This window comes from Hippopotamus amphibius, chromosome 10 (genome assembly GCF_030028045.1).
Source record: "Hippopotamus amphibius kiboko isolate mHipAmp2 chromosome 10, mHipAmp2.hap2, whole genome shotgun sequence".
NCBI lineage: Eukaryota > Metazoa > Chordata > Mammalia > Artiodactyla > Hippopotamidae > Hippopotamus > Hippopotamus amphibius.
In genome coordinates this window covers 48,776,634-48,793,122 of record NC_080195.1, presented here as the reverse complement: position 1 = coordinate 48,793,122, position 16,489 = coordinate 48,776,634, and the positions used below count along the sequence as shown (strand labels likewise).

The 16,489-nt window shown below is 50.8% G+C and overlaps 1 protein-coding gene across 6 annotated transcripts in view; it reads right to left on the bottom strand.

The window, feature by feature from the left end:
• Window positions 1-16,489, bottom strand: part of MYLK (myosin light chain kinase) — a 258,615-nt gene that overhangs the window by 165,647 nt on the left and 76,479 nt on the right. For 2 of the 6 annotated variants that reach the window (XM_057696224.1, XM_057696227.1), the window contains one exon: window positions 3,818-3,985. In XM_057696224.1, the coding sequence (XP_057552207.1) occupies window positions 3,818-3,982 (165 nt within the window). In that variant the 5' untranslated portion in view covers window positions 3,983-3,985. Of the gene's footprint in view, window positions 1-3,817; window positions 3,986-8,823; window positions 9,031-9,198; window positions 9,310-16,489 lie in introns of those variants that run through there. The other 4 variants (XM_057696226.1, XM_057696223.1, XM_057696222.1 and 1 more) reach the window with 4 other exon arrangements.

Here is a 16,489-nt window from a genome sequence, read left to right as displayed (position 1 = left end):
TCTATCTGGGACGCTCTCTAAGCCTGAGGACTCCTGTCTCTTGGCTGCTGGTCTGTATGCCCCCTCCACTGCTGCACCCCCGCACCCCCATCGCCTACGCCCACCCCAACCAACACTTTGTACCCTGGCTTCCTCCCTCATGGTTTTCATATGACTGCCTGAGCACCAGGTATCAAGTCTGCATTCAAGGCAGGAAGAGGGGAGGGGTGGAATATGAGAGAACCAGTGATCTGTTTTGATCAGAAAAGCAAGAGCTTTCCCAGAAATACCCTAGCCGACTTCAGCCAAATATGTCCCTGAGCCACTCTTCTGCAATGGCCTCTAGAATGGAAAAGGGAAGGACAAAAGGGGTTGGTCGTGGCTTACATGTTGGTCTAAAGTATCTGCCACAAAGTGGAGGAACCCTAAAGGACGGGAGGGACTGAGACCCACAGGGCTGAACATCTCACAGTCTGGAGCTTCTCAGAAAAAGACTAGAGCCACAAGAGGCACCTGTGGTCCCGTTTTAGGGTTATGGAGTCTTTTTGGTGGGGGGGGGGGAGGAAGGGGTTCATTAAGTCTTTGGCCTAAAAATAGGATAAAAAGGAAGTGGGGGGCAGGTGGGCAACATTTTTTACCTCTTTCAGGGATGAAACCAGAAAGCGCAAGGTTGAACCGACTTCTGATGACCAGCTTCAGAGGGCAGTAGGAAACACACCTTTATAACGTTCTCACATCTGTGGGGTCCACTATGTCTCCACAGAGATGGGCGGATCCTGTGCCCGCTGCAGAAGAAGCTGGGATGTCCTAGTACCCTCCACACCCAGGCTTTAGGGCTTGGGCTGGTCGTGGCAACCTTTTAGAGAGGTGTGGGGGAGAGGAAAGCAGACAGAGGCCCCGAGGGCTGCTGCAAAGAGAAGGGTTCCTGCTGGCTGCGATGGGTGCCAGGCTGCGATGGGTGCCAGGCTGCGATGGGTGCCAGGCTGGGCCTAAGAAGTACCTTGAAGGCCTATTTTAAAAGTTGCTCTGTTGTAAGAGATTCTGCAAGAGTTCAGTGACTGGAGAGCTGAGGTCCTGAAGTCACTGTGAAACCGACACCAGGACCAGCTGGTGCAGAATAAGCCTTTAGGACAGGATGTGTTCTGGGGCCTGGAGAGGGGGCTCAGCGGCAGGGACAGGTCAGGTGGCGGCACCAGAGCAGGTTAACATGCCCTAGAGGCAGAGAACCCCTGGCTGTGATCGGGGGTGACCCTGTTTGGCACTCAGTCTTTTAAAACCGGAAACTCCTGCTCTAAGCTCCTGTCACTCAGGCCACCACCAGCCTACCTTTCCCTTCTCTGGGGGCGCTGGGTCAGGAACACCCCCTGCTCATCTGTATCTCTGTATCCAAGCAACCACTTCCTCATTCTGGAGTCATGTGACAGGGCCCTTCCTTGACGCAAGGCGTTCCTTTGTGTCCTTTGCTACAGTGACAGCACACACGGGCGGCACGCGAGTCTACAGAGCACTTTCTAGGACAGCCGCTCCCTCTGCGTACCTCTCTGCCAGTTCTCAGATGGAGTCAGACACTCCACCCAACACCTCTCTGTCACTGTCTTCCACGTGTCCACTATACGCCAGCATGCTGTCAACATGTTGTTCTGGGTTAATTCCAGGAAGTTGGTGACTAGTAACGGAGCTCCCAGGCTCACTTCTAAGGAGCACATTCACTTTGACCTATAGCCCACATGTAATATACAAAGTCAACTATTTCCTCAATGTAAGCTAAATAAAATGTTCACACAGAGAATGCTCTGCTTTAAGAGTACTGCAACCAGCATCGTGACTGCATGAAATGCCACTGAATTAAGATAGTTAAATTTATGTATAGCAACAACACCTCATTAAAAAAAATACGGTTATTACTACACTTTCTGACTTTACGAACTGCTTTTACCATTTTCTTCAACTCATTTTCTTTTCACATCCCTGCAGGCCAAACAATACAGAAACAACTAGTTGTTTCTTCTCAGATAAGGAAACTGAGGTCCAGAGAAGGTCTGACCTGACAACCAGAGGATAACTGAGCAACAGAGAACTCCAGTGAGTGGACTCCTGGGCCAGTGCTCATTCTACGAAGGTTCCAAGTCAAACAGCCCAGAGGCTCAGCGCCTTCATGACCTCCAAAGTCAGCAAAGGAAGCAAGGCCTCTTCATCTGTAGATGCTATGTCATTTCTTACTCTCCACATCTGTCTGAATTTGAGGGAGGAGTTCACCTCTGACAAGCACTAGGGCAGGAGGGTGGGTATGGTATCAGTTTTGCGAAGCCATTTTTTCAAAAGTTCACTTTTAATTTTTTAAGTGTAAACACAGTGTTTTATAACAGTCACAAAGTTGTGCAACCACCACCACTATCTAATTTCACATTTTCATCATCCCCAAAAGAAACCCTGCACCGCTTAGCAGTCACTCCCCACTCCTCCTACCTAGCCCTCAGCAACCACTCATCTACTCTCAGTCGCTATACCTTTGCCCGTTCTGGGCATCCCAGATACGTGCTATCATTCAATATGTGGCCTTCTGTGCCCGGCTTCTTTCATTCAGCACGTTTGCAGTGTTCACCCACGTTGTAGTGTGCACCAGTACGTCACGCCCATTTCTAAATCCCCAGGGACTCTTCTGCTGCTTATTTCTTGCCAGCTGTGGGGATGGGGGGGATGGGGGGACCACAGTCAGGGCAACAGAAAAGAGCCCTCATCCTGGCAGAGCCCAGAGAGAAGAAACAGACCCCTCAGCGGCATCACCAACATTCCCCTTCTTCAAGTAAAATATACAACAAGGAATGTCCGATCCACCAGCAAACAGTTCAGTAGACAGGCCTGTGCAGAGCACACAGCCCCTGAATCCTCCCCAGATGACCACACAGCCAAACCTGCCACTTAAACAAAGGCAAGGCCCCATGTCATCCAGGAAGAGCGATGCTCTTGACCCCTTCCTTCCACAAGCCTTCAGGGCCCTGCTCTTAACGTGTAGACGCGTAGCGCAACCAAGGGGCCCCTCATCACCTCAGCGGTCTTTTGCTCAGATCAAAGGCGTCTACTGCGAAAGCATTTCCTGGGGGAGGTCGCCCGTGTTTAACCCAGGACAAATATTCCCCCCAACCCCCTGACTTCCACGTGCATCTCCAGGTCAAGCTGACAAGGGCCCGAACCAGCAGCTTACTAAAAGTCTCTCCAACGGGGCATAACATCAATATTTGTACAGCTATGCATCCCATCTTCTTCTCCTTCTAATACAAGGTTGAAGGGGAGTTATCATTGCCTGTTTGCAGAGGAAGAGATGGAGGCCCAGTAAGGGCGAGAGACCAGTGCCCGTTAGCAAAAGGTGACCAAGCTGACACGACGGGTCCTCTCCCTGCCCCGCCCCATTGCTCTGGAACCATGTGGACACACAAGAGGGTTAGTTAACCAAACGCTCCTTCCAGGTAGGAAGTGAGAGAAAAATGAGAGTTCGTTCTCAGTTGTCCAGATTGGAGGGCACATAGTCAAACCCAAGCTGTATGCTTCCCACCACCACCCGGCCTCTTCGTCTCCTATAATCAGGTACACGAACCCAGAACACAACCTGTGTTACCAGCAAAACATCTCAGGGTCCCTTCCCACCCCCTAATTCTCCAACACAGCCCTAAGTCAACCATAAACTAAAGAAATAGGCCCAAGGGGCATATGTTCACTTTACAGGTGAGTCCAAAAGGAAAGCAGGCCTTCTGCCAGGTCAGCCTGCCGAGGAGAAGACTGGAGCAGAAGCAACCGCCCCGCGCACGTCCCCCCAAGCTGCCCACCCAGCCTCGCGTCTTACCCTGCCTTCAAACTTGGCAGTGGCTCCTTCCTTGATGCAGAGGTTCCGAGGGGGCAAAATGAAAGCAGGGGCTTCGGTCAGGGGCATGGGGCCGACGTTCGAGGGATCCACAGTGAGGGAGGCTTTGGAAACGTGCGTGGAGGCAGCCAGCTTCACATCCCCCATGATCTGCAAACAGGAGGGAAGATCAGGTCAGACGAGACAAAGCACAGCCCGTCCTCCCGGCTGGCAGCCGGTGTGCCTGCGATGCTGCCTGGGGCCGGGGTGCCGTGGGCTTTACAGGGAGACCCGCTGGGTCAAGGTCCACCTGGAGCTCCTCTCTGGGAACGAGAGACTCTGCGTCCTCAACATGCAAAGCTGCAGGGGTGAGGCCCAGCCCGTCCCAGACATCAGTTCCCAGGGCCACATCCTGGGCACCCCAAAACCCCATGGAGAACTTCCAGGAAAGGGGCAGCTGGAGCAGGAAGAGAGAAGCCCGGTGGTCCTCAGCGTTCTTCCATCGGGTATCTAAAGTCAGTGCCTAACCGTCTCTCAGCCTGCAGAATCACGATCTGCCTTAGGCACTCAAGGGAGAAAGTCAAAGCTGCTTTTGCCTGAACTGTGGGGCCTCTTGGGCTAAAGAAAAATGGGATCCATGCTCCAAAGAAGCAAAGAGTTTGGGGTTAATATGGCAAGGATCCTGAGTGAGAGAGGTGAGGTGAGATGAGGCGAGAGTGTGGGGTTGAAAGTGGAGAAGCAAACAAGGCTAGGGAGGGCATCTCACTTCTGAGGACTGGACTGTGAAAAAGTCTCAAAGGTCATAGAACATCAGAGAAGGTTTAAGGTTATCCAGGCTAACTCCTCTATTTATAACTGAGGCCCAGAGAAGGTTAGTCACTCACCCAAAGAGACAAAGCCAAACGATGGCATCACTAGCAGGAAAAGCTCAGGCTCCCTGTCCAGAGACTCACTGGAACTAGACAAGATGTCTATGGGGGCTGGCAGGCTGGCTGGAACAAAGGGATTTCCTTAGGATTAACTCTAGTAACAGGTATGAGTCAGTTCTTGGTTGCAAACTACAGAAATGGACTCTGGCTCTATAAATGGAGAAGGGATCTGTTGGAAAGACGGGGAGCGGAGAAGCTGTCGAAGTCCACAGGAAAGCCTGGAGAACCAGGCTGTGAAAACAGGCAGCAAGCAGGAGAGGCCAGGTCACCAGACCCCAGGCAAGGTCGCTGGACACCCGGTGCCACCCCCTGGAATCTGTCTCAAGAATCCCTGCTCCAGATTCCGAGTCCAGGTGGGAGCCTCACCAGGCTGGGATAGTACGGGATGGGGACCACGTCTTACTCAGCATGGAATCCACGGCACCTAGCCTATCACGGGCCTGTGACAAACGTCTGCTAAACTGAAGAGGGAAAGTATTTCTAGTTTTTATTTTTCTGTTCACTTTCTTGGGATCGTCAGTCACAAGCTTAAGTCCCATGCCACATGGGGTAAGCTGACAGAAATGAACAGTGACATCTGGGCATGTAATTAGTTTGTTTAAATTTAATAACATCTAACAAAACTAAAATAGAGATTACAAGTTAAAGTAACAAAGACCTAGGTTTGTTTGTAACAGCACACATCCCCTGCTTGATAAACCCAGCTTTCTCTTTCACTGATGAGGTATAAGTTTTGCAAACAAAATCCTTTCCAAATGATAAGACTCACAGGTTCACTGCAATAAGTAACAATAAAAGCCAAATTTATGTAGCACTTACTGTATACCAGGAACTATTCTAAACACTTTATAAATAGCTCATTCGCTCCTTACAACACTATGAGACAGGTAATCTCATCAACCCCATTTTAAGGATTAGAAACCAAGGCTCAGTAGGACTAAGAAATTTGCCCAGGGTCAGGGCATTTATTAGAGGGCAGGACTGGCATTTGATCCCAGGTATCTGGCACCAAAGCTCCCATTGTTAACCACTGACCCCGTTGCTTCCTATTCGCAGTCAGAGCTGGTTGGTGGGAAGGGGATTTGAGGTTGGGGAAACAAGGGAGAAAGTTGACAGCTGCTACCACATACACATAAAACTGAGATCTTCTGTCTGTCACAGCATATCGTCGACACGATTAAAGGCATTTGATGATCTGGGATAAAATGTGTGCAACAAGAATGAAGGACTAGGATGCTTTGTATATAAGAAAACAGCCTGACAGATAATGGGCAGAGCTATCACTTGGACGGTTCACAGAGGATGACAAATGGCCACAACACAAATGGACGCTGCCCAGCCTCAATCAGAATCCAAGAGTGCAAACTAAGGACAAGTTATTATTTTAAAAAAACTAACCAAACTGACACTTAAAAACAAGGGTAACATACAGTGCCAGTGAGACTGTGGGTGTACTCATACCCTTCAGAGGAGTAAACACTGAAGCAATCTTTCTGGAAAGCAATTTGTCTAAAAGATTCTGAAAAAAACGTCCATCTCTTCCCCCAGTAATCCTACGTGTAGAAATGTATTATTGGGAAAGAATCAGAGCTGCAGCCCCAAATTTATACATGAGAATGCTAATTACATTATTTATAGGGAAATAAGTAGAAAAGTAATCCAGTTAAATAGAAAATTTTTAGAAAACAGCTAAATATCCAATAGTGAGAACCGGTTAAATACAGTAGAATATCAGGCAGTTATATCAATATGAGTGTATATTTACAAGGAAAATAACAATAGAAATCTAATGATAAAGTTGTAAACTAAAAATAAATTTTAAATTTTATGGAAAATCTCAAACAGAAAAAGTAGAGAGAACGACACAATGAGCATCTCAAACACCCATCATGTAGATTCAACAGTTAACGTCACCACATTTATATCACTGCGTTTGTGTACGGCTTTGCAGAACCCTTTCAAGGTAATCCTGGTATAATTTTAATGGCAAAAATCAGGATATAGTCATTCACTCAATTAAAATATACTTATTGCACATCCGACATGTTGCAAGCTAGGTGCTAGGGATACAGCAGGGAACAACCACGTGTGTGTGGTGAGCGTGGTAACAGGCGGTTCTTACATCCTGCTGAGCCTCCCAGGACCACACCCCAGAGGCGATCCTGCTCCCTCTGCCCTCCTCCACTGCCACTGAAGTGAGGTGACAGATGCACTGTGTGCTGCCAGCACCAGGGGTCGGGGGGAGTGAGCCCAGGTATCACAAGGGTTGGACCCAGCCACAAATCCACGGCACTGCTACTTTCCAGCTGTGGTCTGGGCAAGGTATGTCAACTCTCCTGGCCTCAGTTTCCTCTCCTGTAAAATGGGAGTGACAATGACCCCACAAGGTGGAGGGGAGAGCCTGAATGAGCGTGTAGAGAAAACACTTCGTAGGGCATAAAGGGCCCTCAGTGATTGGCAGCTGTCAACACCGTCGTCACCCAGCTCCCAAAAGAAAAAGCAGCTCCCCACCCTGCAGGACAGACCCTTTTCGCAAAGACAGGAAGCCCAGGCCAGCCTGACTGTCCTCAGGGCAAGGCTATCTGAGTGGGATTACTGTATGACAGCAGTGGGAAGCAGATGGCAGACCATAACAAGGTGGGTAGGAGGGCCTGGGGCCCCCCCGGCAGCCTGCGCAGCGCCGTCCTGTGTGTCCTAGCAGGTAGCGGGCAGGGCGCACGCACCCGACATCGTGCCGGGCCCTGATCTTACTCAATCCCCTGGTCCTGCCAGGCAGTGCTGACGATGCTCCTTTCATGAACGCCGACACCGGGGCTCAGAAAGCCAACGACCCTCGTCCAAGGTCCCACGACTAAGAAGTGGAAACCAAACTGAATTCCGATCACAGCCATACCCTGTGGGCTTCTTGGAGGGCCCTGGACCAGACGAGGCTTTTCCTGCCATCCCCAGTAATGGGAGGTGCGACAGGCAGAGGCCTGGGAGCTGCACAAACACCCCCTTCTGCTCTCAGTTCTGGCTTTGAAAGACCCAAGACTCTTCCACTCTGTTTCAGGGGGAGCTGGAAACTAGGAGTAGCGACATCAGGCTCAGAATCCTCTCTGCGAATCCCCTTGATCTTGACCCTCTGAGGTCTCCTGAAGGCCGTGGATGCTGTCATCAAAAGGAACGTGCGCGGCCACACACACAGAAGATAGACGTCCTCCAACCCCGGGTGCGTGGGAAGGTCTGGCTTCAGGTTAGGGACAGAACAGGCACGTCAATACAGCAAGTGCTCTGCGGAGGGTGGGGGTGGGTAGGTACGGCAGTTCTTAACCAGCACACAGGCAGACCCAGAGCCCAGCCCCAGGCTGGCCAGGACACCAAACAGCTCTGCTCAGCCCACCGCCCCGCCCACTGCCATCAGCTGCATGAGCAGATCCTGTCCACACTGCCAACTAATGGCTACTGACATACGTGGAACGCTCTATCAATAATACTAATAATAACAATAACAATAAATCAACCCAAAACATCCTTGTTCTCTTCTAATTCCTCGTCCAGCCCAGGGACCACATTCCATTCGAGAGCACCAGAGGGGCCGGGTGGCTTCTGCAATAATTCCTCTACCGGTAGAGCAGTGCTCAGCGTCTGGAATCAAATACACCTAGCTAGGGGGTTTCGTTCAGGACCAGTTAAATGCAGATCAAGAAGAGACAGAAGTAAGAAGAGAACAAAAAGGGGACGGGATCAGAAGAGTGGTGGTCTGAGAGCTGGAAGCCACACACACACACACACACACACACACACACACACACACACACAATGCTTGGGTCAAAGCTCACCTCCAAATAAGGTTTTCACAAGTCGCAGAATTTATTAATCATTCAAGGCAGAACTAAATTAATTTGACTTATATTTGATCAAAAGCACTTTAAATTGTCTCTTGAACCCAGAAAGGAACACTTTCAACTCTGGCCAAAAGAAAGGGCAAAAAGACTGAGGCCAAAAGACTCAGAGAAAAGTTTAAAACCAAGAATCAAGTTAAAGAGGAGAACAAGCTTAGAGAAACCAGCTTCCCCCTTCCCCACCCGAAGTGCATACATTATCAATGACTGTTGTCCTTAAGCACCTGATCCGACAGCAAGGCATCCTGGAAATTCCATACCTTCCCTATAGGGAAGGGCTCGCAGCGGGCTCTGCACTGGAAGCCCGGCAGTCACCTGTGAACCCACAGAGCCACAGCACACAGCAGACGCAGCAAACCACTGAGGTGCAAACGCCCCAGGCAGTGACAGCTCCCTCTCCCCACCTTAATCCTCTATCTTCAGAGCCCTCAAATCCTGACAAATTCCCTAATCGCTCCTAATCCTGGAACGAGGTGCTCCTCGGCTGTGGGCTGTGCCTGCTGACTTGCCGTGACCCACTGGGGCAGGCGGTGGGGCGGGTCACGCACCAGAGAGGGGACACGCCTCTTACCGTGGCCTCTTCCCCGGGGCAGCTCTCCCATGCGTCGGGACGCGTGGGTGGCCACGCTTTACCACCACACTGCAGAGACGCCTGTCCAAGGTCTGTCCGAGAGGGAAGACAGTGAAGGAGAGCCAGAGATGCAGCAGAGCCCAGGGCCAGACTAAAAGCTAAGGGGCGTTTGTCTGACTGCTTACAGATGTTGCAACTTGCCTTGCACCGGGCAGCCAATTTCACCCAGTCAGAGAGATCTGTTGTTCCAATCCGCCCAGCTGGGGTGACCTTTGAAACCCCTGGCTGCCAGCTTCAGAGGCTCTGAGTGGAGTCCCAGGGAAACCAGGGATGGACTCTCATGGGTTTTTACTTGTTCAGAGCTGCAGGTTCCAATCTGAGTGCAGAGCAAAGAGAGGACGCTGTCAGGCCGAAAGTTGAGTCCTTGGAGCGGCTGGGCACACCCCCAACTCCACATCTGGCCTGGAACACCACCCACCCCTAGGCACATCTGGCCTGGGATTACCACCCAGCTCCTGAGACCCAGCTCCCTCCTCCTCGAGCTGAAGAAGCCCTATTTATGATCCCTGGAGTGGGAGAAAGCCCAGAGAACAGATGGGCGGGGGACTCCTGTGCTCCTGTCTTAAGGAATCTGGGCTGAGATTTGCACCACGCTCCACAGACTGTGTTCATATTGACAACAGAACCCAGCAGCACTGGTCCTGACCCCTGGAGAGCTTCAGGAGTGGTCCCTGGTGCATACTTCTAAAACATGGCAGCAAGCTGACGTGCAGTCCAGTCCCTCTCCTCCAGGGGACAGAAGGTACTTCCATAGTTCCAAAGGAGCCTCTCATCCTATGCAGCTCACACAGACAGACTGCAGATGTCCAAATCAGAAATGATGTGGATTTAAGCTTTTCTACTGGCTCATGTCTGATTCTTGAGTAACTGGTCTTCTCCTAACACCTAGCTGACCCCTTAGCCTCTAGCTCAGGAGTTCTCAAACTTTTTGGTCTCAGGGTCCCTTCGTGCTCCTAAAATTATTGAAGATCCCAAAGAGCCTTTGTGTGTAAATTGCTGCTATCAATACTTTACTGTATTAAATTAAATACTTACTATATTAATTAAAACTAAGAAATAGTGATTCATTTAAAACATCGATAATAAGCTCATTATGTTAACAAAAACAACACCTTTAAAAGAAAAATACATTTTCTGAAACAAAACCCAAAAAAAATTTTAGCAAGAAGAGTTGTTCATTTTTGCTAATTTCTTTAACGTCTGCCTTAATAGAAGACAGCTAGATTTTCGTATCTACTTCTGCATCCAGTTGGTTGTGACATCACAGTGTTTGTAACTGCTGGAAAACTCCACTTGATTGAAAAGGAGAGTGAAAAAAGTGATGACATCTTATTACAAAAAGCAAATGACATCTTATTACAAAAATTATTTGGACCTCCTGGGCACATGAAAGAGTCTCAGGGACCCCCAGGGTCTCCAGGGCCCACTTTGAGAACCATTGCTCTACATTATTCCCTGCTCTCCCCATCACCATCTGTTCTTCTGTCCTCCGTAAAGCAGCAAAGTGGAAAGAGAAAAGTGGTTTTATAGGAGCAGTGCTGTGTGGCTTTGAGGGGCAGGTGGGAGAGAAGGTGGATCAAAACCTAATTTGATTCCATCTTTTTTTCCAAGGCGGGGTGGTTGAACAAATGTGGGCCAGAGAGATCTGAAGACAGACACTGATGGAAAGAACACTTTTAAGTCAACTGAGTCCTCGGTCCAGACTAAATATGCACCCCAGACTCTGGAAGACCTTGCACATGGTAGATATTTGAATGTTTTATGGATAATAAAGGAAGAAATGAATCCAGGAAAACAATGCTGCTCCCCTTGAGGAACAGAGGTGAACCCAGATCTAGGTCTCCTAGACAGAGGTCTCTGGGGGACAACAAGGCCGCAGAGTCATTTTGAACTGGACAGAACTAAGGACAGCAATTCAGACAAAGTCATGGAAGGTGTGTCTATCACACACATCGAAGTTGGCCGCCATGCAGTCGTGTGGTTATTCGATTAACATCTGTGTCCCCCACTGGAAGGTAAGCTCCTCCACCAGGTCACAGGTCCTGTGTGGTTCACTCACTACCGTATCCCTAATGCCTAGAATACGGATGAGCGCACAGTAAGTTCTCAACAAATGCTTGTGGAAGACATGAATCAATTGAAAGTTGGACTAAAAAAGCATAAAAAAATCACTTCCAAACTATGGCAGCACTTAATTTTGTTGTGGAGCAAATATGTGAACATTAGAGAGAGGATGTAGGGAAAGCAGTGGGCAAATAGGTCACAGCAATAAAAAAATCTACCCCTCTGGGGCCTAGAGGCATTTGGTTCCAGATACATGGGTACCAGTCCTGGCTCTACACCTGGCATGTAACTCGCGCATCCTTTCCCCTCTTTGCTTCTCAGGCTGCCTGGGTGTGAAGTGAACACAATCACACCTGGCCCTGGGTACACTCTCTGGGTTTCCTGCTGGCATCCTTGAGAGACTCAGGCCCAGGTTTCTCGGTTCCTAAGGGAAATCAGGTAAAGCCAGCCCACTCCTTCCTCCTCCCAGCTGAGTTCTTCCCTGAGCCCACAGGCAGCCCCTCCCTCCCCATGGCGTCCTGGGCCTTTCCTCTCAAAAGACACGTTACAGGAGGGCTGGGCTTCTGCAGGGAGACAGCTGCCGGCGTGAGCCCGGCCACGTCAGCAGAGCAGCAGGCTGCGGGCAGGAGGGGGTGTCCACTCAGCAACGCTACCCTGAGTGCCCACATCTTTGGCAAAGAGTTGTTTTAAAATTTTCTTAAAAGGGGATCAAACCAAAAACAACCCCCAAAAACAAGCCAAAAAAAAAAAAAAAAAAAAAAAAAACACCCAGCCAAATGAACACACAGGGTGAACGAGTGAGGCCTGGTCTCCTATAGCTGCTCTTTTCCTGTTGGGATTCTTGCTTAATTTGAGATTTAACGAGACCCGCTGAGAGAAGCTTGCTGCAATAACAGTCACACGCAGAAAGAAATCAAAGCCAGAGCCAGAAACCCCGGTTATACGGACATTAGCGACACGCACATGCCTATCACAGTCTAGCCACACCCTCAAGTGCACGCAGCTCACGTCAGCGTCATCCCCGCAGAAGTGCCTGTGGGGCCACAGGCACGTTGACGCCACCCGCCCCTTCTCAGATACTTCGCCCGCCCGCTCCGCGCTGCTGAGCCACGCCGACGTGCCCGTGCTGTGCGCACCGCGAGGGCTCGGGCAGGAGCAGCCCCGCCGCGGTCTGCGGGAGCCCGGGACACGCACGCGGGGCGCGGGAACGGCGCGGGGCATCCACCCACAGGCTGCCCCCCTCCCCTCCCCGCGGGGAACACACTGCGATGCAGTCACACCTGCTGCGTTCCCCACGCGCAACTGCGTGGCCCGAGGCAAGGGACGACCTCTGAGAGTCTTAGTCTCCTCCTCTGTAAATGGAGCTACTGTGAATATACTCCCCGACCTGCAGGGCTGCTCTCAGGGTCAGCAACGCGTAAAAAATTCAGCCCGGCCCCGGCCCCGCCGCAGAATGACTGCTGCATCCGTACGGGCTGCTAGCGTCAATGTTCTTCTTGTCGTCGCTGTTTTAAGGTTTCGGTCAGAAGCTCAGAGGATGGAAGCAGCCTTAGGCCGGGAGGGGCCGGCTCAGGAGATATGGGCAGGCAGCCCCTGGCCGGTAAGCAGCTCGGGAGAGCCCGAGGCCCGGGTGCGCACTGTGGCTGCACCCTAGCTGCTGTGCGACCTTCAGAAAGTCACTTCTCATCTCTGGTTCTCTCTCTCTCTGACCTGAAGGGCCTCTCTGGACCTTCCTGCCCTCGTTCACCTGTGTCTCTAGAGCTGTTGTCAGCTCTCCATAGGATCCCTGGGCAGGTAGGACAGGTTCCAGCAGGGGGACCCAAGCCCAGGGCAGAGACAAGATGCTTCGGGACACCAGGGGAGGAGAAAAGAGACTTCTGTTCCAGGCCCGCCACGCAGGGCTTCACAGGCCGGCAGCCGAATCAGGCAGGTGCATCTGGTCCTCGGGGCACACCTGTGGGACGGGGGCGCTGGCCCTGAGGACTCTGAAGACTGAACCAGCACTAGGAATGGGCACGTATGCAGCTACTCCAGCTTCTCAGCCTCTGACCTCTCCCAGGTCGAGCTTCTGATTCTGTCCAGAGAGGGGCTGGGGCTCAAAGAGCTGAGGGGAAACCCCAGGGAAAAGAGGAGCAGAAGGAACCAATAATGGCTCCTGTTTAGTGGGCACGTACTAGGTGCAGGGAGTGGAGTACATACTTAAGGTGACTCCCTTAGCAGAGCAGCTAATATTAACAGCAAAATTAACAGGGCAGGGCGCTGGGAGAGTCATCTGCTCATAAAGTAAGTGGAATATGTTCCTTTTCTTTCTACCACTTCATTATTCCTCTCTCTCCTCCCATTGAGCCGACATTTAGTATTTCAAGTTATTTTGAAACAGGGCAGGGGGAGCAGGTGGAAGGGGTGGCAGGTGGGCAGGGGTGGTGGGTGCGCTCTTGGGGATGTCGTGTCTGAGGGGTGAGAGCAGAGGGAGAGGGAGGAAAGGGAAGGGTCCCCACTCTGTGCCCCGAGTCTGCCTGGCCCTTCCTCTCCTGGTCTTTAGAGAAGCCGAGGAAAGCTCTGGAAAAGCAGGCCCAGGAAGGAAGGGAGTTCACGATTCTGCTGATCACACCCTCCCTGGAGGGACCCTGAGCAGCTCCTCCAGCTTCAGACAGGCGTGTCCCATCCCTTCTACCTGAGCCACCGGAAGGACACGCTGCCCCTCAGCTTTCTGCCAGGAGCTGGCCCCAGGGTGGTGATCTGAGGGGACCGGCCCAGAGGATCCTGTGCTGGGAGGGCCCTTGGATTCTGAGAACACTGAGGCCACAAGTGAGCTGTGAGTGGAGCTCACCCAGGGCTGGCTACTGAACACGGCCCCAGCTTCTCTCCACACAGTTTAGGGGAGTTGCCAGCACCCCGTGCCCTGTTTCTTCTGGGAAAACACTAGCCCCGTGGCTGGGCTAACGCCTGGCTGATTTGAGGACAGAGAATGAGAAAGCCCCTTCTATGGGAGGCCTGCCTTCTTCGTGACAGGCTCAGGCACTGGGCTGGGACATGTCTTCCAAGGAGAGGGGGAACAGGAAGCACTGCTGACAGGAGGGGCTGCAGAGATGTGGACGTGGATAAGAGCTAGGGCTGAGTTTGAAGACTGTCTCCAGCCACAGGCATCCACAGCTCCTGCTGGAACTCCTGGGGCCCAAGCAGGTGCCAGCACGCAGTTGGCTCGAGCATATCCCTGTTTCCCCCGAGCTTCCCTTACTGAGAGGCACGGGGATCCTTTTTTTGCAAACCCTGACACAGCACAAGAACACAAGGCAAACCAACCTGCTTCCTGGATTTGAAATTCGAATCTGCAATTGTATTCTAATTACTGGTGGAGACACAACCTACCTCCTCCGGCTGAAGCCAAAGGCCCAGCCAACAATGTATGCATTTCTAGTTTCCCTCCCACTCTTGGTTCGCACTGAGACCAGGGGGCAGGTGCACAGAGAGGGGAATGAGGAGGGAGGCAAGACCAGGCAGCTCTAACATGCCAGAGGAGGGAGGGTGCTAAATCTAAGGGGGGTTTTTCCCATGTAATTTTCACTTTTGCTGCCCCAACCAGAGAGAGATGATCATGTCCTACTCTAGGATCAAGCCCAGAATGAATCAAGAACACTGTTGGGGTAACCGCAGTCCCGGCACACCAGGAACAAGAAAGTGACCATCTACGAGTAAGCTAGGTGGGGATGTCAGCCAGTGGACTTGGCCAAGCCATCCCACCACAGGCCGTACAGTCAGACATGCTGCACTTGAACCTGCTCCTGCCCTTAGTAGCCAGATGACCGTGGGTGATTTACCTAATCTCTCTAAACCTCAATTTTCCCCAGTGTAAATCTGTTCTGTAGGGCTCTATGCAGATTAGAGGGAAGGTCAAGTATCTACCACAAAGTAGATACCCAACACATTGTAACTGTAATGCAGTTTCTAACCATGCTGGGCACAGAGCAAGCAGTTGCAAATGGTAACTCTCTGGTAACAGTCAACTAGGAGGACCAATCAGAGGTACCACATTTCACTTAGAAGTTCTAGTTCATTGAAATATTGCTGCAAACATCGCCTTATCTATTCCAGAGAGTAGATCACTAATTCACACTCTTATATTGACTTCTTTTACTCAGTTACTTGTCATTGGCTAGACAATACGCATTGCTCTCATCCCAAACTCTAGCATGCTGGTTAGCACAGTGGAATATGACTGGATCGCAGAATGTGAGGGTTGGTAGAGGACCTAAATCATCTAGCCCAACCCCCTCACTTTACGGACAAGGAAGCAGGCCCAGAGTGGACTTACGTATTCTCAAAGACCAGAGGGTAGATCTGTGAAGTTTGCAAGGCACAGAGAATGAACCATACCATATAAACAAGTGAGCCCTGCAGCAGAGAACTGAGCTGGGCAGGGGAAGATGGTGGTGCATGTCTCAGCTCAAGGAAACTCACCTGAGAAAGGGATGGGTCAAAAGAGGTTTTGAGAGATATAGTCATTACATTGATTCAGACTAAGTTGCAGAGGGCCTAGAGGGTAACAATGTTCTTAGATAATGCTACCAAAAGCAATGGATTTAAAATAAACTTAGAGCTACTGACAACTTAACGAAATGCCTTCCCAATCAAGATCTCATTTCGACTTCATAATATATTGAGATACGTTACGACCCCATTTTATTGATGGGAAATCTGAGGCTCAAAGACCAAGTGATTTGCCTAAAGTCACATAGCTAATAAGGCAGAACTAGAATCTAGTCCTGCTTACTCCAAATCCTGGCTCAATTCGGTAACATGCTCAGGAAGGATTTAGCAAGATATGTTGAATCTTATCATAATAAACACCACACCCAACAGGAAATTTCCAGTATAACAACTGTGTTGCTATTCCCTCAGATTTTATTGGAATGATATCTGATGGATACAAATTTGACTAATGTAGTCAATCCCCTGCCCAGAGAAAGCCCCTTACATTTGTCCCAAACAAATGGGTGACTTCATTTCAATCCCTCATGCCTGAAGGAGAGCCATGCTTACTGGCAAATCTCAGGCAAGTTTACGCAGGACCCACGCCAACCATCAGTAGGTGTGCCTCACCCCACGCAGAGAGATGCTCTCCCTTCCCATCCACAGGCCAGACATCTCCGCGTTCTCCCCCAAAGCG